This window comes from Zingiber officinale, chromosome 5A, assembly GCF_018446385.1.
Source record: "Zingiber officinale cultivar Zhangliang chromosome 5A, Zo_v1.1, whole genome shotgun sequence".
In the NCBI taxonomy this organism is placed as follows: domain Eukaryota; kingdom Viridiplantae; phylum Streptophyta; class Magnoliopsida; order Zingiberales; family Zingiberaceae; genus Zingiber; species Zingiber officinale.
In genome coordinates this window covers 742,307-765,017 of record NC_055994.1, presented here as the reverse complement: position 1 = coordinate 765,017, position 22,711 = coordinate 742,307, and the positions used below count along the sequence as shown (strand labels likewise).

The following is a 22,711-nucleotide window of genomic DNA, read 5'->3' as shown; positions in this document are numbered from 1 at the left end:
GGTTATTTTAATGATGTCCAAGTTGTAAGTACCCCGAATTAGTTTTGATGTGATCAACCAAGTTAAGTTAGGTCCTGTGTATATGATCCTTGTGTCTAAGTGTGTAAGAGTTTTGGAACATAAGAAGTTGAGCAAAAGACGTAACTAGCGAGAAAGATAGCACGGAAAGGGAGTCGATGGGCTTGGTTCATCTGAAGTACGAGGTGCTGTGGAGTACACTTGTGAATGAGAAGGACGTGCGCAATGGTCCGAGGGATGAGAAGTCAGGGAGGAAGGCTGCTCGAGGAGAAGGTCGGAATTGGGTTCGGGTGAGCTCAACTCTAATTAATCGGAACATCACCCAAGCAAAGAAAGATTAGCTAAGAAACTGATCTGCCTCTTGGAAGGCGCCTTCGATGAACAGTGTCGAAGGCGCCTTCTAGGAAGTTGAAATTACTTAAAAAATACAAAAAATAAGTAATAGGAAGTTGAAGGGGCATTCTTTAGCCGTTAGCCGAAGATAAAATTTTATCTTCGACGATAAAACTTAACTGATTGAAGGCGCCTTGAACCTTCTTGAAGATGTCTTCCATCCTCGGATAAGATTTTTCAGGAGCTATAAAAAGACCCATGAAGCTTACAAATATTCAACAATTTGAATAACAAGTTTTGTACACTTTCCTAGTCTTTCTTTTGAGCTATCAACTTCTGTAAAAGCTCCGCATGCAATGAAGGAAAATTCTAGTGGAGCACTTTCAAAACCTCTGATGAGCCATTGTTGATGTAACGGGATTAGGTGGTGGCAGGGTACTACCGATGGATCCTTGTTGTTGTTGTTGCTGTTGCAACAATCTTTTATGCTTGAGCATTGATGAATAAATCTAGGTCTTCTTGTGTTAAAGTCACAGTAGTGAGTCTTCCAGCTTCCTCCATCTTTGATTCTCAGATCCAGGCAAAAGTTCTTACAGACGACGTCAAATTTGATACTATCTAAAAATTACAGAGATGACGTGCTTGACACGGCAGATTGAGGGTTGACTGGCGGAAGGCCTTTTCCTCTAAGAAAAGTTTCTCTTCGATCTTATGCACACGGAAACTATCCAACAAAGTGTCAGTACTTAACAACTAGGGAGGAATCCCTGATGAATATCCTCTGACGCTCAAGTTAGTATAAGCCTGAGCGGGCGAATGAAGAACAGTAGAAGATGCATGCACGAGGATGAGTTGCAAATGTTCAAAGAGTGTACATTCGTCACGGAGATGACTCCCCTTTTATATACTACCTCATGTAACCTTCACAATCATGAGGTGACAAAGTATGTCAAGGAGAGAGTGCGACCTAGGCAATATGCTATAATCGTCTAAGGCATCTTCCATTTACCCATATGTATACCTCTTTTTTTGTTTAAAATTTCTATTATCATTGAGGTTAATGGAGAAAATATGTTGTTATAAGTAGTTGGCTGACGGGGGACAGGGTGATCCTTGAAGAAAGTTCTAAAAGAATATTCTCCGACGCATGATTATTATTATGTTAGATTGTTAGGATGTTGTCTGCTGAATATATCTCGACTTGTCCTTAAGCAGACTGCCTAATTGAGTCGTTGTATGCTGAATATATCTTGGCAGGCCATTAAGCCGACCGTCTGATTGGGACGTTTGGTTGCGTTATGCATAATCTACCTTGCTGTGTTTTATACTGCATGTATCTTAGCCGACCATTAAGGCTGATCGCCTTTATACTGGTCTCGGTCATTAAACCGCTTAGTTATATTTTGCACATCCTTGAGATATTCGTTCAGAAAATTATATAGTGCTTTAGTCATGTTGGGAATCTGGTTGAGAAATAATATAGTACTTACTCCCAAGAAGTCATTCTGATAACCTATGCTTTGCTGAAATTTCATCGGGATGGTAATATGAGGACAAGTGTCGCAAACCCGGTCGTCCTTCTACTCGACCGGGCATATAATGGGCTACCAAGAGAAACACAACTACGTTCTAAGAATTTCGGTCAATATATTAAGCTAAGCCGCATCATGTCTTTACCCGACCAATTTTATGTACGACCAAGGCATATAAACTCACCCAACTTTGTGATCAGATGGATACACATGCACACTATTACTTGGAAATCAATTAGGGCGACTGACAATCAAGATCGCTTGGGTGTGGACATGGGGACTTATTCAAAATAAGGAGCTTAGCTTTCTCCTTGACTATACCTATGCTTGATCTATTGTGGAGTGAGTCAGTCCTTCCGGCCGACACATGAGGCTGACCAACCTCAATCTTGGTCATCTTAAGATTTAGCCACCTTTAAGACGCTAACCTCCCAGGTAAGGGCTAATCACCCCTCCCAGCTGACTATCTCTTCCCGACCGGATTATAGCTCAATCTGATTGAATCTAAGAACCTTAGTACTGAGCGATTAATCAAAACCAAGTAAAAGGATGTTATCCCTTCTCAAATGTGACTATCATATTATCTTAATTTTAACTGTCACATTATTTTTTGAGTTCACTCCTTATCATCCGTATCAGTAAGGATTAGTAAAATTGTTAGATCAATCTATCAATTTTAATTTTAATTTTCTTTTCATATTTTTATACGGTTGGTTGGTAACGTGGACCCCTCAAGCAAACTCCAACGACCCGAAAACCTTGTAATGATGAAGCAGCTTGGATTGCTTTGCGATTTTCAATCTGTGGCTCCGTCGATGGACGGTGAAAGATTCCGTGTGTCTCCTCGCTTTCCGTCCATAAATTCATGTTTTGACTTTTGGCGGAAGGAATCTTGGAGCAGTGAACAATTTGATTGCTGATCCCAGATATCTTGGAGGAAGTGGATGTGACGGCAGCCACGGCGGAGACGGAGAGGCGGGAAAGAATACTCTATACTCGGTGCCTGGCCGACTCGCGTCGCGGGATGGAACCTCTCCCCCCGCGCTCTCCGCTCCTACGTGCCCTCGCTTCTGCTCCTCTCTCGGATCATCAGCCTGGCGGCCGGTCGCCGAGTGGCCGTAACGGCGGTGCCGAAGGAAGTGGGTAGATTTCCCGATCGTGAAAGAGAAATGGCTTTTTGATCGATTAATTAATCGAGGATGGCGACGGGCCGCGCACAGTGTTCCGCCTTTCCTTCTTTTTTAAATCCTACTTGTTGTCAGATTCGTCGCCGGGAATCTTCTGCTGCTTCCCGAGTCAACAGTTCCGCCCGCGCTCTCGCGTATAAATCGGCACCGTCCCGTTTCCTGCTCTGCTTCGGATTCTCCAGACGATCAATAAACTAGGAGCATGGCAGAGACAGTGCGGCCGGGGAATGCCAAGCCCAGGCTCCGGTGGACGCCGGACCTCCATAGCCGCTTTGTCGACGCTGTCGCCAACCTCGGCGGACCAGACAGTAACCTTTTTTTTTTTTCATCTTCTTCATCTATTTGCTCGGAGGATCTTGTGCTAAATGATCTCGTCACGGTTCACATGCAGAAGCAACGCCGAAATCGGTTCTTAGACTGATGGGCATCAAGGGATTGACGTTGTACCATCTCAAAAGCCACTTGCAGGTGTCCTTCCTCTCTCCCTCTCTCTCCTCTGTTATCTTATCATGCTAATAACTTGTATTCGTGATACAGAAATATAGATTGGGAAGGCAGTCTCGAGGAGATCAGAAAGCGATGGAAACCAGCAAATTAAGTAAGAAGAGGAAGCATGCTTCGATTTATACTCGAAACCAATGAATTTCTCTGTTGTGATTGTCAACAGGAAGCAGCAACTCGACCTGCAACAGTGTTTCCGGAGACATGAGAATTGCTGAGGCCTTCCGGTACCAGTTAGAAGTCGAAAGAAGACTACAGGATCAGCTCGAAGTAATTAAGATTGTTATTATTGCTATTATTGTTGTTGTTTGATCACTCCATTTTTATTATTCGATATGTTAATTCAGGTGCAAAAGAAACTGCAATCGAGAATTGAGGCCCAAGGAAGATACTTGCAAGCGATATTAGAGAAAGCCCTCAGCACCATCTCGCTCGCCGGCGTGAAACCCTCTGCGTCTTCCCAGTACCAACTCCAAGCAGACTGCGAGCTGAATCCAAAATTAGGCTTCCAGCTCTATGGAGAGGGGGAGCAGGAAGAGCTTCGAGACGCCAAGCTGCTGGACCTGAACGTGAAAGGAGGGAGCTGCTGTGAATCGTTGGGTGGAGGAAGAGGAAGTGATCTGAATCTGCAAATTTGATCAGAAATTTATCTGATCGATGATGAATGATTTCAAATATTCGATTGCAAAAGTAGTATTGATCAATACATTTAGCCACGACTATTTGGTCATGCCGATTCCAAGTCTGAGACGGGCGTTTTTACGATGTCGTCTCGTGCTCGTTAATCTCACGCGGCGGCCCAACCTTTGCCACCACCGAAACTTCTTCTTCGCCGTACCCAGCGGGGGCGCTCGTTTCCTTGCCTCCTTCTTCGTCGAAAACATGAACAGATGGAACAACGCTTCAAGCAGCGCGTGTAGGTGGCCGGGCTGCTTCACCGGCGGCCGTCGTCCAAGACCTTCCATTTCCCTGCTCGTGTTCCGGTGGCCGACGCTCCGGAGGTATTCCCAGAGCGACCGGTGGCGCCGGCGGACCACTCCGTCGCCGTTACGAGCGCTGTGGTGGAGGTGGTGATGGTGGTGGTGGTGGTGGAAGATTACGGACAGCCTGTTCTTCAGTCTTTCTAGTCGCCCCTCTTTCTCCATCCGTTGGTTGGTTCTGTTGATCGGTGGTTCTGGCAGGCGGCGGCGGTTGAGCGACCTGGGTGGAGGCTTTCCCCCATGCTTGGAAGGCATCGCTCTGTTTTGACGAGATGTGTTTGAGGAGGATGAGGATTCCGTCGTGCTACTTAGCGAGTGCTCGACCGTTGATTCACTTCGGGCCTTCTGTCTCGACGACGATGGGAGCGCCTTCCCTCGTTGATCACCACTCTGCTTCTTCGTTTCATGTTTTCCGGCGAGGTGGATCGATGGGCGAAGCAACGACTGGCGATCGTGAAGGAGATGATGGTTCGGTCGTACTCCGGTCATCTCCTGATCATGGACCGGTTGCTTATGGCGCACTTCTGAAGCCGGCCGCTCACTCTTCTCGTAGAGGCACGGCGGTTTCTCGCGTCGCCGGACCTGCTCTACCTTTGCGTCAGCCTCAACCTTCTGCTCTGCTTTCGCTCGACCGTTTGCCGTCGCCTGAGTCGAGGGCGGCATCCCCGCCACGATTCCATGCCGTGACGATCTCTTCGCCGCCGATTTCCCCAAACGGAGAGAGCCATTGCTGTGCTTAGAGGATCGATCCATCTTCCTAACTACATCCGATTCTACAGGCGTCGGTGTCATCGTCGTCGTCGTCGTGTTCTGCAACTTGGTCTTCTTTTGCTGTCGCGGGCGGATACTTGCGCTGGATCCCCGTGAGTTTAGCCGCTTCAGGTCCTGAGTTGGTCGGCGATTTTGCTCCATTCTCTTCTTCCGATCTGCTGCCGCCGGAGTAGTAATCAAGGAGGCGGCAGCCGGAGATTGTCCAATTGATGCCAAAGACATCGACTGATCCTGTCGCCGCGCCTCGCATGGTGGCACAATCTATAACAAACATCGACTGGTCATATAATTACTCTCAGCTCCATAGTAAATTACTCAAGGACGGCGTTGAAGGTCGACCTTTGCCTGGTTAAGAATCCGTAGAGTTGCACCATCTAAAACCTTCTTCAGAAAATTTCTAGACGCCTCATCCAACTGAAACTGCAACATCATTTGAATTTCTAGTGTTCAATAATTACTTGAAAAAGCCATATTTTCCATACGGATACCTCATTAGTATTTTCTCGTTGGAGAAGACCATACAACTTCTTTAAAGCATGCAGATCGTCGCACAAGTCCTCAAGTGCCACCGCCGCCGCCGCCGCCGCCGTCTCCTCTGCCGGTTGATCCATGATACGGTAACACAAAAGAAATCAAATTGCCTTCGAGTGTTTGGATGCAAAAGCGTCGACGATAACCGACGCCTCTCTTCAGATCGCCATCGCAACCAACTACTCTCTTTGCCTGTTCGCCACTCGGCGTCTCATCCGCCCATCCACTTGGCATTTAATCCGACCGTCGATGAGTAATAAACAAGGATGCGAAGCGGCGGCTCGCATAAACCCTAGTTACGGCTCCGAGCCGGCGCTTGCGCGTCCGAGTCAACGACTCGCGACGAGCGCATGTAAATAGGCGACTCGCCCAGTTCGTCCGGTTCCGCCTTCTATCGTTCGTTCGAAGCAACGGCACCCGCAGCGCTCTGGATCTCAATCCCAGCGGCTGCGGTGCTTCCCCTCGATTCATAGGGCTCCGGTCGAAGCTGATCTCTCTCCTGGACTCTGCCCTATTGTTCCTCTCCCGATCCCTAACTAGGTAGTTTTGTCTCCGGCATTCTCTTCGTCGCTTCCGTTCAGATGAGAAGAAAAAGTTTCTTTTTTGTTTCATTCCGTTTAGAGTTTTTTGTGTTATCTCTGCCGGTTGATCGGTTCCGACGGGGAGTCTCGTGGTCTCTTTCTCTTTAATAGAAAGAATTCGAAGGAAAGAGAAGGATCTGTCGGCAAGGTTTTGTCACATTCGCTTCCGGTTTACCTCCTTGGCGGATCTTAGTCATGTAGATGTTTTTGGTATTTTCCGGTTAGGGTTTTGATATCGTTTTCTTTACTTGTGCTTCCTTTTACCAACTATGTGATGATTTTAGGGTTTTGAATCTGATTTAAGTTGCTGGCCTACCCTGGATAAATAGTCTTTTGGTTTTCTGTTTCCTTATTTGATGATAACGAGTATTGATCCGTGGTTGCATTCTGATGAGTTTACCTAAGTCATCCATCACTCCAGGAGGCTGATGCATCATTGGAGTTAGATTAGATGGCTGAAATAACTGCCTTCTTGATTAAGCTCGGTTATAAATGAGTCAGCACCAGTTTTTTCTGTAAAGGTTTAGGTTTAATGATTTATGTCTGTTGACAAATTGATTAATCATGGTCGCCTCACGATGTTCAAAATCGAGTTTTGGATAACTAGAACCTGAATTTATTTCCTTTCTGAAGTTGTTTCAATATCCTGCTCTTGATTCAATGTTTCATTGTAATGTATTTAAGAATGCCCTCAGTTTGTTTATATCAGAAGTTTGCTATGTCTTACACTAAAATGTCTCTACTTCTGAAGGTTTTCCGGGCATCAGAGATGGCTTTGCCCACTACATCCCCTGTACCTTCTCCAAGTCCGCAAGTGGTATGAATTAATCCCTTATAAGTGTCTTATTCCTCTGCTAAAATCTGATATTTTTCTATTGACTTCGCAGATTGGAAATGCCTTTGTACAACAGTATTATCACATACTTCATCAATCGCCAGAAATAGTTTTCAAGTTTTATCAGGATTCTAGCATGGTGAACCGATTGAATTCTGATGGACAGATGATTTCATTGACAACACTGCAAGTATGCTTTTTAAAAGATATAACAAGAGTTTTTTGTGTGATCTAATTAGATCTAACTATACATTTATTTAAGTTTGTCTGAATGAAATATCAGGAACAATTGGCTCAATGGTGATTTGGATTATTTTCCAATGTGTTTGTGTCAAATTGTATGTTTTTTTATTTTCTATTCTATTCCTCTGTTCTCTCTAAATCACTTGGCTTTTAAGAGTGTTTTTTTATGCACTCTCAGTAACATCATGATTACAAATGAAAAATCGTTATATGCATTTAAATGTAATTAACTTGTGTTAGTACAAATCGGATTAAATTCACAAGATACACAGTCTTATTGTATAAAACATGATTATTCCGATCTCATCCAATACAAATCATATACTTCTATAAATAGTAAATTCTTTAGTCATTAAGTTCGACCCTTTAAAATTGAACTCAGTTCAGCAGCAATTTGTAAATGTTAACACCCTTACAACTCTTCATGTAGTACCAATGTTGTTTTCCTCTTCCTCAGATGCCTTGGGATCATTTAGACTTGGAGACGACAAAGATAAAGGCATTGGTGTTTCCGTGTGTGTCCTATTGTTAGATAGAAACAATGGTGACATGTTGTAGTCCATTTCATTTCAACTCTAAACTGAAGTAAAGGATTTTTTTTAAATCTCTTAATCAAGCATAGTTTGAATCTATATTTTTCGATGATGGATTATGATTAATATGATCTGTGATCAGATCATACATGTTTTTAAATATATCTTAGAATGGAAATTAATTTCCAAGTGAGGAAGGAATTTAGATCAAGTGTACAATTTCAAGTAAATTGGGGATTTCTTTTAACATATTTTACAGCTTTTTGACTCACATGTATGTTTCATAATTTAATCTTTCTAGTAATCCTGAAACTCACTAAATTTTTTTGTAATATAGACCTCAAGTTGATGGTCTTGATATAAATAATACTAGCATATATATTCTATAAATGAATGTTGCATTAATGTTGAAATTTCCACATTTGTCTGTGTGTAGAAAGTAGATATTATTTTCTTACTATTTTGTAATTAGATTTTATGATATTTGTTCTTTGCAATGCCTGAGGTCTTATGGTAAAATTGCATTCATTAGTTTTTTGTTATTCAATCTTTGTATGAAATGAATCCAAATGTTTTTGTATTCAATATTTTCCTTTTGTTTCTTCATCTGTATTCTCTCGTAACATGCTTTATCCTATTTGATATCAATTTGATTTTCTGTTATTGACAAAGCTCTATCGACATTTTCCTATCAAATAACAATCTATGTTATCTTTGTTTTACATGGAGCAGGCCATCAATGAGAAGATTATGTCACTGGACTTTAGAAACTGTTTCACCGAGATTGAGACTGTAGATTCACAAATTTCATTCCAGAGTGGGTTGCTTATTGTAGTTACTGGATCGTTTACTGGACAGGATAATATTCGGAAGAAATTTGCGCAGTCATTTTTCCTTGCTCCTCAGGAAGTTGGTGGATACTTTGTACTGAATGATGTTTTCAGATTTTTGAATGAAACACAACCAAGGGAACTGAACCACATATGGGCTGGTGCTACAAATGATGATGTCCCTAAAACATCTACTTCTCCTGAAACAGGTATGACCTTTAGATCTATTGGTTGCATATTTTTGTTGTCCTTCTGACTGTGTTATTCTTTTTATCCTTTTGGTAGATTTCAGTACACAGGAGAATCATGTACCAGAATCTCCCCTGTTTGAAGAAGATACTGGTGATCAAGAAGTTGTTGACCAATCAGAAGATCAAGGATCTGGTGCTGAAGATGGTATTGTTGTGGATCCTCCTGCTAATGTAGATGAGAGCAATTCACAGCAAGTTTTTGAAGTTTTTACTTTGGGGGCTCAAGATGATACACCTAAGAAGTCTTATGCATCAATTGTGAGTTATTAACTTTGCTGCAGAAATTATTTCTAGGAACAAGCGGTTAGTTTATATAGTCGCCTTTTTTCTATCATTATTTGTCCTTTTTTGTTCATGCTGGTTTACCTGTTTTGGTTATCATGCTATAACCAGTTCTATTGATGGGCATTCTTCTTTATTTTTTTATTATGTCTATTGCTGAATTTAAGTAGCTCCGAATTTGTGTAAGAATGTTTTCTGTAAGAGGTTTTCCTGGCTGTCCTCTTTATATATATATATATATATATATATATAAAAGGGCTCCCTTTCATGACCTTAAAAAAGGTTATGAAAGGTTCTTGGTCATGCTATAACCTGTTTGCTGTCCACTTTTTTGAAATTGAATAGGTTAAGGTCATGAAAGGGAGCCCTTCACCAGTGCCAATTCATGCAACACCCGGTGCAAAGGTGGCTCCAGCAAACACAGAGAAACCTGTGGCTGCGCCTGCATCTGCACCTGTTCACCCCACTGAAACTTCTAATCCTTATGGAAATGATGATGCTGAGAAAAGCAACATCATTGAAGGTCTGATTGGAGCATGCTCTACACTCTGTTCTATGAGTTAGATTTATTCTGGATATTCATTTTGCATTTTATTCTCTTCATACCTACACAGAGGAGGGCCATTCAATTTACATTCGTAACTTACCCTTGAATGCAACTGCTGAACAAGTAGAAGAGGAATTTAAGAAATTTGGAGCCATTAAGCCTAGTGGTGTGCAAGTCAGAAGTCATAAGGTTTCTTATGTTTTAAGATTTTGAATGATAATTTCGAGATTCTCTTTTCATTTTTTTATTACTTGCTTTCACTTCTTTTTATATTTACAGGTTGAGAGGTACTGTTTTGGATTTGTTGAATTTAGTTCCTTGAAGTCCATGCAAGCTGCAATTGAGGTACTGTAATCCAAGTTTTTTATCTTGGTTTTGTTTGTGAATATTACATTGCTTCTATTGATGCAACATTACTATAATCTGTTATCAATTATTCTGTTATTCTTAAACGAACAATTTCTTTCCAGAAGCAATTTGATATGGTTTGTGCATGATGCCATTTACTAACTCGTCACCGAGTTTCGGATAGTGGCTCCAGAATTTTCTTTTGTTATTCAATATGATTTGGCACCTAGAAAACAGATGATGGGGATCCACTAGAATCCAAAGGCAAATTTGAATATAGGAATGGCCAATTTAAGTTTTATGTGTTAGTGTGTTTTTTGGATATCATACTTTTAGAAAATTTGCATAAAGTAGTCATTGAAGGGGTTTGCTTTGTAACAATTTTTGAGATTAGGATTTCAAAAAGTGTGTGCTGGTGATATTTAATTGACCCACTGCATAGTGCATACAGGATATGCAAGGACTAACATGTGTAATAAAGTATCTATAGCACTTGTCAAAGTGTTCAAGATAGTGCTTTTAAGTTGCGACTTACAACCTGCCGAATAAGGTAGCTCATGTCAATTTTCAAGCTAATCCATTTTACATGGGCAAGTATGTTTTTGCATATGTAGGACACAGATGTCATATGTGGTCCCTGACTCCCTGTATTATCCTTAGTTTGATATCTTGATAACCGTTGAGATATTGCGCTTTCATTGTTAACACTAGGTATTTTTAATTGATCATTAATTCAGTTATACTTATTTTGTATCACTGTACTACTTTTGTATTGTTCTTATACTTGAAATGCTTGATGGCTAATTGCATTTTGTTGGGTAATAGTCGATAACTAATAAATGCACCCACTTTTTATTTGCTTTATCTTTTGACAAAGCTTCTGTAATAAAGACTATTACTATTATTATTTATTAATTAATCATAAAGGTGAGTAGGCTTAGCTGCTACCCACTTTTTAATTGAATCAAGGTTTTAAAATTTGCTAGATGCTAGTTAGGTGCTAGACTGATGCCTAGGCCACCTAGGCGAGGACTAGGCATCGCTGGGCGGATTCCACGGTATCAACATAAATTACATAATAAATCATATACTATAACTCTAACACAATAAATTTAAAATGAGTTTAAAATTACACAACTAATAAAATATCACATATTTATTCTATTTCTTTTTCTTCATAATTTTCAACAACTTGTTCTTCATCGGACACAAACTCAATATCATCATTGTGATCCTCTTCTTCTTCGAATGTAAAATCATCCTCATAAAGTTTCTCTCACTCTAGAGCTTCTTCGGGTTGTAGATTTTCATCTGCTCTACTTTGTTTATCAACCATTTGCCAAGTAAGCCTGGAACCTAGTTCAACTTCATTATCTTCCCCCACTATCCACAATTTAACCTTGTGCATTTGAAACATCTTTTGCAAGAAGGACATCGACATTCTTTATTTTTCGCTTTTTTTGTTTGTTCAACAATCTAACAATAAATTGGACACATACTAGATTGTTCAACCTATTTACATTCAACCTATTTTTTTATGAATCTTAAAAAAAAAAGAGAAGGTAAATATTATAGTTAGTAACATGAATATAAACTTTAAAAATTAACACTTCACTATAATTTAAGACTTAAAGTTTAAAGCTTACCCCTTCAAATGCATTCCAATTTCTTTCACACCTAGATGAATTTGTAGTTAACGAAAGTATCCTCAATGACACTCTTAGTAAGTTAGGCGTGTGAGCATCGTATGTACTCCACCATGCACATGGATCATGATCCGGCGGTAAGAACAGGGGACCCCCGTTCTGGGGAGTCAACGCCACGTGGAAGTCAAAGGGCCAGGTGGCCGACCGGAGATGTGTGGGTCGAATGCCCGGCCGGCTGACTGGTGTCTAAGGGCGCCCCAGCAGGAAGCTGCACGCTCGGCCGAAACATGAGGTAGCATACTGCTAACAGTCTCCACAAAGCACGTCACCGAGAATCTTCCAAGTAGACCACTATATGTACCCGGCCGGACGTAAGGCAGAGGCTAGCCGGCCGGACGCCCGGAGGCGGGCCGGCCGGACGCCCGGCCGGAAGCAAAGGGGAAAAGGATAAGGGACACCTTTTTCTGACAGCGAGCATGTTCTGCATTTAGGCCATACTCCAAATCTTACGACAGGGGGTTCCACTGTCCCATCGAAGACATGCTTGGACTGTAGCAGTATGGGGTCAGGTAAGCTCACTGATAGGCCCTTACTGGGGTATGGGTTAAGGACACCTGTACACCTCTGTATGTGTGCACTCGCTTCTCCACTGCCCTATAAAAAGGCCCTCATTCTTCGCCGGAGGTACGCGTTCTACAACTTTGGAGCCACTTCTTCACTGCTAGCTTGCCTGACTTGAGCGTCGGAGGGTCGTCGCCGGGAACCCCTTCCCGGCCCGACTTTTTTGCAGGATCACCGGAAGTTCGCACCAGCATTCGGAGATCCACGTCAGCGACCGGAGAGCGCCACGTGCCCAGCGTCCGTTGATTCAGCTTTCGGACAGGATCAATTTGGCGCCGTCTGTGGGAACGCTTTTGCATCCGAACGGAAACAATGGACGAGGCTGGACGACAGCACACGGTGACGCTTTCCACGGAGGAATTTGACGCTTTGATCGAGTTGAGGGCCGCTAAGCTTGTGGAACAAAAACAGAAGGCACTAGCCGAGCGGCCTGAGCAGCAAGCCACATCAGCATCAGGTGGCCGAGCGGAAGCACCACAGGCCACGGTTCCATTCCATCGAGCTCTATTCCGCACTCCTGAAGCCGCAGCAACTAATCGAGTTTGGAGATCATCTTCGGATGAAATGCCAAGACGAGATAGCAGAAAAGGGAAAGCCCCCCGAGCAGACGCATCGCCCGAGCGGATCAACCGCCAATTTTCAGAGGCTATTCTACGAGACCCTCTGCCCAAGCACTATGTGCCTCCGACGATCGGCGAGTAAAATGGAACCAGCGACCCGGATGATCATTTGGGTAAATTTGATAACACTGCAACCCTGCATCAATACACAGATGGGGTGAAGTGTCGAATTTTCCTCACCACCCTCTCCGGATCGGCTCAACGGTGGTTTCGGAGGTTGCCGGACGGATCTATCACAAGCTTCAAATACTTCCGTACGGTCTTCCTCCACCACTTCGCAAGCAGTCGACGCTATCAAAAAACCAGTGTTAGTCTGTTTGCCATCAAACAGGAAGCCCGCGAATCGCTCCGAGCCTACATCCAGCGGTTCAACAGAGTGGCCATGGACATTCCAACGGCCACCTCGGAGACCATGATGAATGCCTTCACACAAGGCCTCGTGGATGGGGATTTCTTCCGATCACTCATTCGGAAGCCGCCCCGAGACTACGACCACATGCTACACCGGGCCAACGAATACATCAACGTGGAGGAAGCGTAAGCGGCCCAGAAAAAAGAAACTCCAGCCGAGCGGGCTCCTTCTGCCGAACAAAAGCCGTATACCACTAATCAGCCGCCCAGAGGACCGCAGGCCGAAGCAATTCGTTCTCATCCAAGACCTCATGTCCAAGAAGTAGCAGCCGAGCGACCCCGGACAAAGAAGAAATGGACTCCCATGTTCTGCTCATTCCATCACACGGACACGCATAACACTCGAGATTGTCGGAGTCTTACCTTGATTGCTCATCCCTTTCCTCGGAGTGGCGGCCGCAGATCACCATCGGCCGACAGGCGACAGAGGCCTCGTGAAGCCGATCGGACGGTAGCTGACAGGCGACAACAACAGACTCCCGAGCGGCATCGCTCTCCGAGGCGGGAGAATCTCCGGATGTCTAAAGAACGGCCCCGACCGTCCGCTCGGGAAGAAGAAAATAGAAGTAATACTTCCCAAGGCGAGCGTCATAGCTGGTGGTCCGACCGGAGGAGATTCCAACCGAGCAAGGAAGGCGAGCGTCCGGCAGCTCCAGATCCATGCAGTCGGCTGTAGCCAAGAGCGGGCGAGTGGACCCGAAATCAGTTTCGGGCCCGGGGACTTGGAAGGAGTTGAAGTGCCCCACGACGACGCTCTGCTCATCAAAGCGGTAATAGCCAACTACACTATTCACCGCGTTTTTATTGACACAGGAAGTTCGGTCAACATCATATTCAAAAAGGCGTTCGATCAACTACAAATTGACCGCGCCGAGCTGCTGCCCATGACAACCCTCCTCTACGGGTTTACGGGCAATGAAGTCTTGCCGGTCGGACAAATTCGGCTGGCTATCTCATTGGGAGAAGAGCCGCTCAGGAGGACACGGACCGCAAACTTCGTGGTGGTCGACTCTCCCTCATCATACAACGTCATTTTGGGACGACCGGCACTCAGCGAGTTCCGAGCAGCCGTCTCCACCTTCCACCAAAAGATCAAGTTCCCCGTCGAAGATAAAGTGGGAGAAGTACGAGGAGATCAACTAGCAGCTCGGCGATGCTACGTCAAGATGGTCCGAGCAGAAGCCAATTCCTCTCGGAAGTCGCCACGGATCGAGGTGAACGCTATAACTGAAAAGCCTCCCTCTCTAGTTTATGAAGAAAAAGAGGAAGTGCAGATTCACCCGACCCGAGCGGAGGCCACAACGTTCATTGCGTCCGACCTGGAGGCAGGCCAGAAACAGGAAGTGATCAAATGCCTCCGGAGAAACTGTGATGTCTTCGTCTGGTCAACTCACGAGCTGCCCGGAATTTTGCCGAGCATAGCGCAGCACGAGCTACATGTCCGACCGGACGCTCGGCCGGTGAAGCAGAGAAAAAGGGATTTCCCGGGCGGAAGTTGAGAAGCTTTTGGAGGCCGGCCATATACGCGAGGTTCAGTTCCCGAGCTGGCTGGCGAACGTAGTGTTAGTCTCCAAGCCGGGCAACAAGTGCATAGATTTTCGGGATCTCAACAAAGCTTGCCCGAAAGATTTTTATCCTCTGCCGCGGATCGATCAGCGGTGGACTCCACCGCAGGCTGCGAGCTGATATGTATGCTCGACGCTTACCAGGGATATCATCAGGTGCCGCTCGCCCGTGAAGATCAAGAAAAAGTCAGCTTCGTTACAGCCGACGGCACCTATTGCTATAATGTGATGCCGTTCGGATTGAAGAACGCGGGAGCCACATATCAGCGGCTGATGAACAAAGTGTTCAAGGAGCAGATCGGGCGAAATTTGGAAGTATACGTGGACGACATTCTTATCAAGTCCGCCCGAGCGGCCGATCTCTTCGAAGATATGGAGGAAACTTTCCGAACGCTACGGAAATATGGAGTCAAGCTAAACCCCCAGAAATGCCTGTTCGGAGCAAAAGGAGGGCGTTTCTTGGGTTACATAGTGACCGAGCGGGGTATCGAAGCAAATCCCAGCAAGGTGAAAGCTCTACAAGATATGCCGCCTCCAAGAAATCTGAGGGAAATGCAGCGTTTGACCGGTCGGATAACTGCTCTGTCCAGATTCATCTCCAAAACCGCCGACCGGAGCCTGCCCTTTTTCAAAATATTGCGCAAGACCACTAAATTTCACTGGGACGAAGAATGCGATCGGGCGTTCGAAGAACTGAAGGCATATCTGAATTCTCTGCTTGTGCTAGCCAAGCCATCCGTAGGTGAGCCTCTTTGTATCTATTTATCTTCAAATGAGCAAGCAGTCGGCTCGGCATTAGTGAGGGCGAGCGGAGAAGAGCCTGTATATTTTCTGAGCCATATTTTAAAAGATGCTGAATCTCGCTACACTGGGCTCGAGAAGTTAGCCTTCGCTTTGGTCCTTGCTGCTCGGCGCCTTCGTCCATACTTCCTGGCGCATACCATCATTGTCAAAACTAATAGCCTGCTCGGACGAGTATTATTGAATCCAGAAGCGTCCGGACGGCTTATTAAGTGGACAACGAAGTTGAGTGAATTCGACATTCAATATCAACCCTGCTCGGCAATTAAAGCGCAGTCCTTAGCGGATTTTGTGACTGAGGTGCAGAATTCAGAGCCAGAAGCTATGTGGAGAATATATGTGGACGGATCGTCCACTCGGCTCGGAAGCGGGATTGGAATACTGCTGCTCTCTCCCCAAGAAGAAAAGATGCACTTATCCGTCCGGCTGGATTATAAAGCTACAAACAATGAAGCAGAGTATGAAGCCTTCATAGCCGGCTTGCAGGCAGCTTGGCATGTGGGAGCCGGTCGGGTAACGCTTCATTCGGATTCGCAGTTGGCCGCTCAGCAGCTCTTTGACACTTTTGAAATTAACAACGCTCGGCTCAAGCTCTACGCTGAAGCCTTTGAGAAGCTTAAAGCCAATTTTAGAGAAGTCATTGTCCAGAAGATACCCAGAGCGGAAAATCAAGCGGTCGATGAGTTTGCCAAACTCGCGAGCTCAATAACGCCGGTCGCCATCCAGCAGCCAATTGAACAAGTATCTTTGGTGGCGCACGTCGACCGGATGGAGGGCCTCACGTTTTCGAGCGACTGGAGGACACCCATCATGGAGTTTTTGCGCTCGGGCGCCACACCGTCCGACCGGAATGAAGCCCAGCTGTTAAGGAAGAGAGCCGGCCGGTTCACACTCATTGGAGATCAATTATACAAGGCCTTCTCTCGCCCTCTGTTGAAATGCGTGAGCTCGGAAGACTCGGCGTACATCCTCCAAGAAGTGCATCAAGAATCATGCGGAGGGCATCCGGGCGGACGATCGCTGGCTAAGAAGATCCTGCTGGCCGGATACTTCTGGCCCACTTTACAAGCAGACGCCGCTCGGATCGTGTCGACGTGCCTTTCTTGTCAGAAGTACCATAACTTCTCCCACCGACCGACGGAGGAAATGAAAGCAGCTACTGTATCCTGTCCGTTCGACCAATGGGGAATGGATATCGTGGGACCGCTTCCTATGGCGACCGGACAGCGGAAATTTTTACTTGTGGCAGTTGATTACTTTTCCAAATGGGTGGAGGCAGAGCTGCTAGTCAAGATCACCGAGCAGATGGTCAAGAAGTTTATCTGGCAGCACATTATCTGTCGGTTCGGCATCCCTCGCCGACTTGCTTCCGACAACGGACGACAATTCACTGGAAAGTTGCTCGAAGATTGGTGCAAAAGTTATGGCATTGAGCAACACTTCACGTCCGTGGCATACCCCCAAAGCAATGGTCAAGCTGAATTAGCTAATCGGGAAATTCTTTGCATTCTGCGTGCTCGGCTCGACCATTTGGGAGGAAGTTGGGTGGATGAAGTGCCGGGCGTCCTATGGGCCCTCCGAATGACTCCAAAGGAATGAACGAACGTTACACCTTTCCATCTGGTATACGGCGGCGAAGCGGTGATTCCTGTCGAAGTCGGCGTCGAGTCCGTCCGGATCCAGAATTATGATGAAGGCAACGCCAAGCGGAGGAACATAGAGTTGGATTTGGTTGATGAGGAGCGAGCCAAGGCGTCCGTCCGGCTGATGGCGTATCGTCAACGGATGAAGCAAAACTACAACCGGCGCGTAATCCCCAGATCATTCCAGGTCGGCGACCTTGTCTGGAAGAAAGTCAAGCCGGTCGGCGACGTCGGCAAGCTAGAAGCTCCTTGGGCGGACCCCTTCAAAATTATTGAAAAGCTCCGCTCGGGCGCTTATTACCTGGAGGATAAAGACGGGCGCCAGTTGGACCGACCTTGGAGCGCGAATCATCTCTAGCCTTATCGAGCTGGATGAAAGGTGCACTGATGTAACTCATTTTTGTGTATATTCTGGTCGCCCGTGTCCTTGTAATGCAGGAAGCAAAAATGATTTAAAGGATGGCTATTGTGTTCGCCGAGCGGCTGCGTTAAAGTTAGCCTTTAAGGTCGTCGAGCTCCGACGTTAAATATCGAGAGACGAGCCGGCGTCTATAAACCCGCCGAGCGGAAGACCGTCGAGCTCCGACGTTAAATATCGAGAGACGAGCCGACGTCTATAAACTCGTCGAGCGGAAGATCGCCGAGCTCCGACGTTAAATATCGAGAGACGAGCCGGCGTCTATAAACCCTCCGAGCGGAAGACCGTCGAGCTCCGACGTTAAATATCGAGAGACGAGCCGGCGTCTATAAACCCTCCGAGCGGAAGACCGTCGAGCTCCGACGTTAAATATCGAGAGACGAGCCGGCGTCTATAAACCCTCCGAGTGGAAGAGCGTCGAGCTCCGACGTTAAATATCGAGAGACGAGCCGGCGTCTATAAACCCTCCGAGCGGAAGAAGGCAATAAAAAAGGACTGCGAGTGTCCGAGAAACTCGCCGTCAATATCGTTCGACCGACTCTACGTCCCGCTCGGCTCTGAGCCCAAAGCTACTTGTCAGCTTCTAGCGAGCGATTTCTGCCATCAAAGCGGAATGTTACGCATTCGAAATATTTAGCCAAGCGGAAGGGCAAAAATCCCTTTCGCATGCCAGAGGTGTGATAATAGGCGAGCGGACAACACACATATTAACTAGCAAAAGGACAAAGTACGCGAAAGGAAAACATTGCATTAAAATTAAAACTTTAGGCCGAGCGGAGGACAATGGCACGAAGGCGCCGCCCGGCTAGACTCGCAGTCCAGTCAGTCGGACTAATCGCCTCCTTCGACTAGACTTGAAGGGGAGGCAAGTGATCTGGCGGTAAAAACAGGGGACCCCCGTTCTGGGGAGTCAACGCCACGTGGAAGTCAAAGGGCCAGGTGGCCGATCGAAGATGTGTGGGTCGAACCTCCGGCCGGCATACTGCTAACAGTCTCCACAAAGCACGTCACCGAGAATCTTCCAAGTAGACCACTATATGTACCCGGCCGGACGTAAGGCAGAGTACTGATTGATTTTTTTATATTTTATTTTTTTGTGGTATATCACGAGTGCAACGTAGTATATTATGAGTATCAGTCAACCCATGTTTGCAGTAGCATTTGAATTGACATTTTAATCCGCAGGGAGGTAGATTATTGACTGTTCTTCTGTTGGCTGTTCCAAACTAACTTATGCTCTTTCTTGTTCACGAAGTTTGTCATTCTTCAAAAGGTGAAATTGACCATCTTTATCCCAAAGTAAAGTTACACACTTGGTTATGATCTTCACAACAAACACAAGTACCACAATATCAGTTCCATCACAAATTGCTTATCCTAGGGTGTTCCCACTGATTGTTTGCTAGATCAAAACCAGTTTGAGATCTCAAATCTCAACCTAATCAAATCAATAACATGTGTAAGCATGGATCTCATTTAACATGCATAGACTGATAGACATGCGTAAGCATGCAACCATGCCAACGTGCATAGACTGATAATTATGTGTTAGCATGCATAACTGCTGCAGTAAAAGTTTACAGGTGATGTCGTTTTTTAACATAACATGGTTTTTCCTGTATTCGGTTAGACTCTGTTTTATATTTATGTATAGATTGTCACATGATTTTTTACAGTTGCTTATGATAAAAAAACATATAATTTTTTATAATAAATTAATTATGATGATCTTTGTGTATAGTCATGAGTCGGAGGATGCTAAATACTTTGCTGTGTGTAGTCAGGTGTTTTTAAACCATGCTTTATTATTATTATTTTTAAAGTACTTTGTTGCACAAGAAATTGCATTTTTTTATTCTTGTTTAATATAATTGTTTATGCTGACTGTCTACCTGATTTGTTCACAAACTTGTAGGCATCTCCAATCATGATTGGTGGTCGTCACGCCATCATTGAGGAGAAGAGAACAACAACACGAGGCAAGAATTGCACTTTTCTTGTTGATTAGCCTATAATATTCTAACTCTTGTTTTGTGATCAATTTTTGGCTTTGCATTTCAGAATGATTGCTTCTATTGTTATCTTAATCAAAACTCATTCCTGCAAATTCTGTTGTTTCCCCTAGGGTTTATGTTTTTGCTTAAAATAACATCAATTTTATGATATTTATACAAGATATTCTAAGAATGATGAAGGCCATTCCTTTAGGCTCTTTAAAATATAATTCTAGAGTTTGTCATTCTAGCCACCACAAAGCTTTCTTCACATTATCAGATATGTTTGAGACTAACCCGCTGTACCAGGTCCATCAAAATGTACAACTCATAAACTACCCTTGAAATTATGCAAGATCGTACTTGGCATGTGCACATTGTTTTTTTTATACAAGTTTTCTAAAATAATTCTTTATGGAGCCATATAAGAGCCCATGTGGATGCAGAACGTCCTGTGCCGATGAACATGATGCAAGATCATACTTAGCATGTGCCATGCCTTAGGCTTATTTCTGCAGCCATACCATTTGTTGCAGAAACTTTAAAGATAGAGTATGTAAATCATCATACTAAGTGTTAAATGAATATATTTGGAGTTTAGTAGTGTCTTTTGCCTGCAAATTAATCTAGAGATGTTGCATTTATTTAATGCTTGCATTATGAAATCAATCACATGTTGGATTTTTTCAAAATTTTCAACTTCGTTATTTATTTTATCAGGCTAAATCTTTGTGTAAAGAACACATGGTCAAATAATATCTTAAATACCAAATATATGCATCCTTGGTGTTATTAACATACCTTGATGAAAATAGCCTTGTTTGTATCACTAACGAAGCCATCAGCTACATTTGATTCAATGGTATCCTATATTCAGGGCCTATCAGATGCAACTGTATCTTATATATGCTTTATGATCAGAATGCAGAAATATTCCATGTGGGGACATGCTATTTTCCTAGGGAAGGTGACCTGAAAATGGCTATCTTGTTGTAGAATACTTGAACAATGCTTCCATTTTTCAGAAAATATCATATCAAAGCTCTACAAAAGAAACTATCTAACTTTATCCACTTTGATCAAACAATGTTGCATAAAAATCACATACAACATTGTCTTGTCTAAAATAATCATTATATATATGGCTATTTCTTAATGAAATGTGAATAAGTATCCTTAACTTCCTCCTCAGGGACGTGTTAGAAAAAATTTGTTTCCACTCTCTGCACGTAAACTTTCCTTTACTTCAACTCCCTAATGCACACCGATTTACCTAATTGTCCTTATTTTTTATAGGTATAAAAAATCCAAAAGGAGGTATAATTCCTTGTAAATTCAGCACATTTAAATTAGAATTTAGTATATTTTTTATTAAATTAAGCATGACTCTTTTTCCATTTGCCGCGAGAGAACAAAAGCCCTCATTAGTTTTTATAGGTAAAAAAAATCCAAAAGGAGGTATAATTTCTCCTAAATTCACCATTTAACTAGAATCAAATATATTTTTTTATCCAATTGAGCATGACTCTTTTTCCTCTTGACTAATCAATTCGGAGCTCATACTGAATCGATTGGGTGATTCTGATTAAATGATGCTGAACTTAGGATAAATTATACCTCATTTTGGATTTTTTGTATTAAAAAATATAAGAGAAATTAGGTAAATCGGAGTGCATTAGGGAGTTATTTTTGGCTGAAATTGGAATAATACCAATCAAAACATATTTTCAAGCCCTGTTTGCTTCTGGGTTGTGGCTTGGATTAGGATTGTTGTCTTAACTCCTAACCAATTTAAACCTTGTAATCTAACAACCTTTTTCAAATTACTTCTACTATAAATAATAATAAAGAATTTATTAGATAATCAACAGTATATGAGGTAAATCTGAATTTGATATTTGAAACATTTTTGCCAATGGCAATCTTCCTCGTGGTAATCCATCCATCTTGTTTGATTTACCTTCTTTGTTGGATGGGTTGCCTCACTCCCCTGTAAGTTATAACTGATTTATGTTGTTTTGTTTGTTCTTCAGCTGGCTTAAGCTTTTAAAAACATTGATTATAATGCTAAATGTTATATTATTATTTTTTGTTTAGTTGTTAATGGCGTGGTCACCAACATCGGCAATGTCAATAACGGAAGAGGCCGCTACCAGTCGGGAAGAGGGGCGTTCAGAAATGACAACTTCCGAGGGCGTGGTGCAGGCGGCTTCGGTCCCACTCTTGGCTACAGGCGGAATGACTTCAGAAACCGGGTCGAGTATTCTGGCCGCGGTCGGGGGTCATCTCGTCGCACCGACGATTATCAGCAGCGCTCTTTTTACAACAACGGAAATGGCACGATGGGAGGTGTCAAAAGCCCCAAGCCATCTGCTGTTTCAGCATAGAGTTTCACGTTTCTTCTTTTCATTCTCATCTATGATTAGGCAAAAACCTTACTGAAGATATCCGATTTTTTTGTCTTAGCAAACTCTACAAAATGCTACCATTTTTTTTAGTTCAGTAACTAGATCAGTCAGTTATGGTCGTATCCATCCGTGGAAATGCTGATGCTGTGTATCATATACATTGCCTTAATGAACTGCTATGGATCAACCCAACCCTACTCTACTCTTTCCTACCCTGTTTCGTTGTTAATCTCTAGTTCGATGGATATAAATTCGATAGAGATGGGTGATGGACAGTGTAC

At 43.8% G+C, this 22,711-nt stretch overlaps 3 protein-coding genes across 3 annotated transcripts; 2 read left to right on the top strand and 1 right to left on the bottom strand.

The window, feature by feature from the left end:
• Positions 1-2,774: 2,774 nt before the first annotated feature.
• On the top strand, positions 2,775-4,301 carry LOC121979212 (protein PHR1-LIKE 2-like). Its single transcript, XM_042531159.1, has 5 exons — positions 2,775-3,378; positions 3,462-3,538; positions 3,608-3,668; positions 3,738-3,841; positions 3,919-4,301. Exons 1-5 carry the CDS (start codon positions 3,273-3,275, stop codon positions 4,207-4,209), a joined length of 639 nt encoding a protein of 212 aa, XP_042387093.1. The 5' UTR covers positions 2,775-3,272; the 3' UTR covers positions 4,210-4,301.
• Positions 4,291-6,039, bottom strand: LOC121982649 (protein KOKOPELLI-like). Its single transcript, XM_042535784.1, has 3 exons — positions 5,811-6,039; positions 5,662-5,742; positions 4,291-5,583 (listed from the first exon to the last, which is right to left on the bottom strand). Exons 1-3 carry the CDS (start codon positions 5,931-5,933, stop codon positions 4,291-4,293), a joined length of 1,497 nt encoding a protein of 498 aa, XP_042391718.1. The 5' UTR covers positions 5,934-6,039.
• A 106-nt stretch (positions 6,040-6,145) lies between these two features.
• Positions 6,146-22,556, top strand: LOC121979211 (nuclear transport factor 2-like). The gene is made up of 10 exons (XM_042531158.1): positions 6,146-6,393; positions 7,186-7,251; positions 7,322-7,459; positions 8,778-9,084; positions 9,161-9,384; positions 9,754-9,931; positions 10,023-10,144; positions 10,235-10,300; positions 19,944-20,007; positions 22,120-22,556. The coding sequence occupies exons 2-10, from the start codon at positions 7,204-7,206 to the stop codon at positions 22,407-22,409; spliced, it is 1,437 nt and encodes a 478-aa protein (XP_042387092.1). The 5' UTR covers positions 6,146-6,393; positions 7,186-7,203; the 3' UTR covers positions 22,410-22,556.
• Positions 22,557-22,711: the final 155 nt, after the last annotated feature.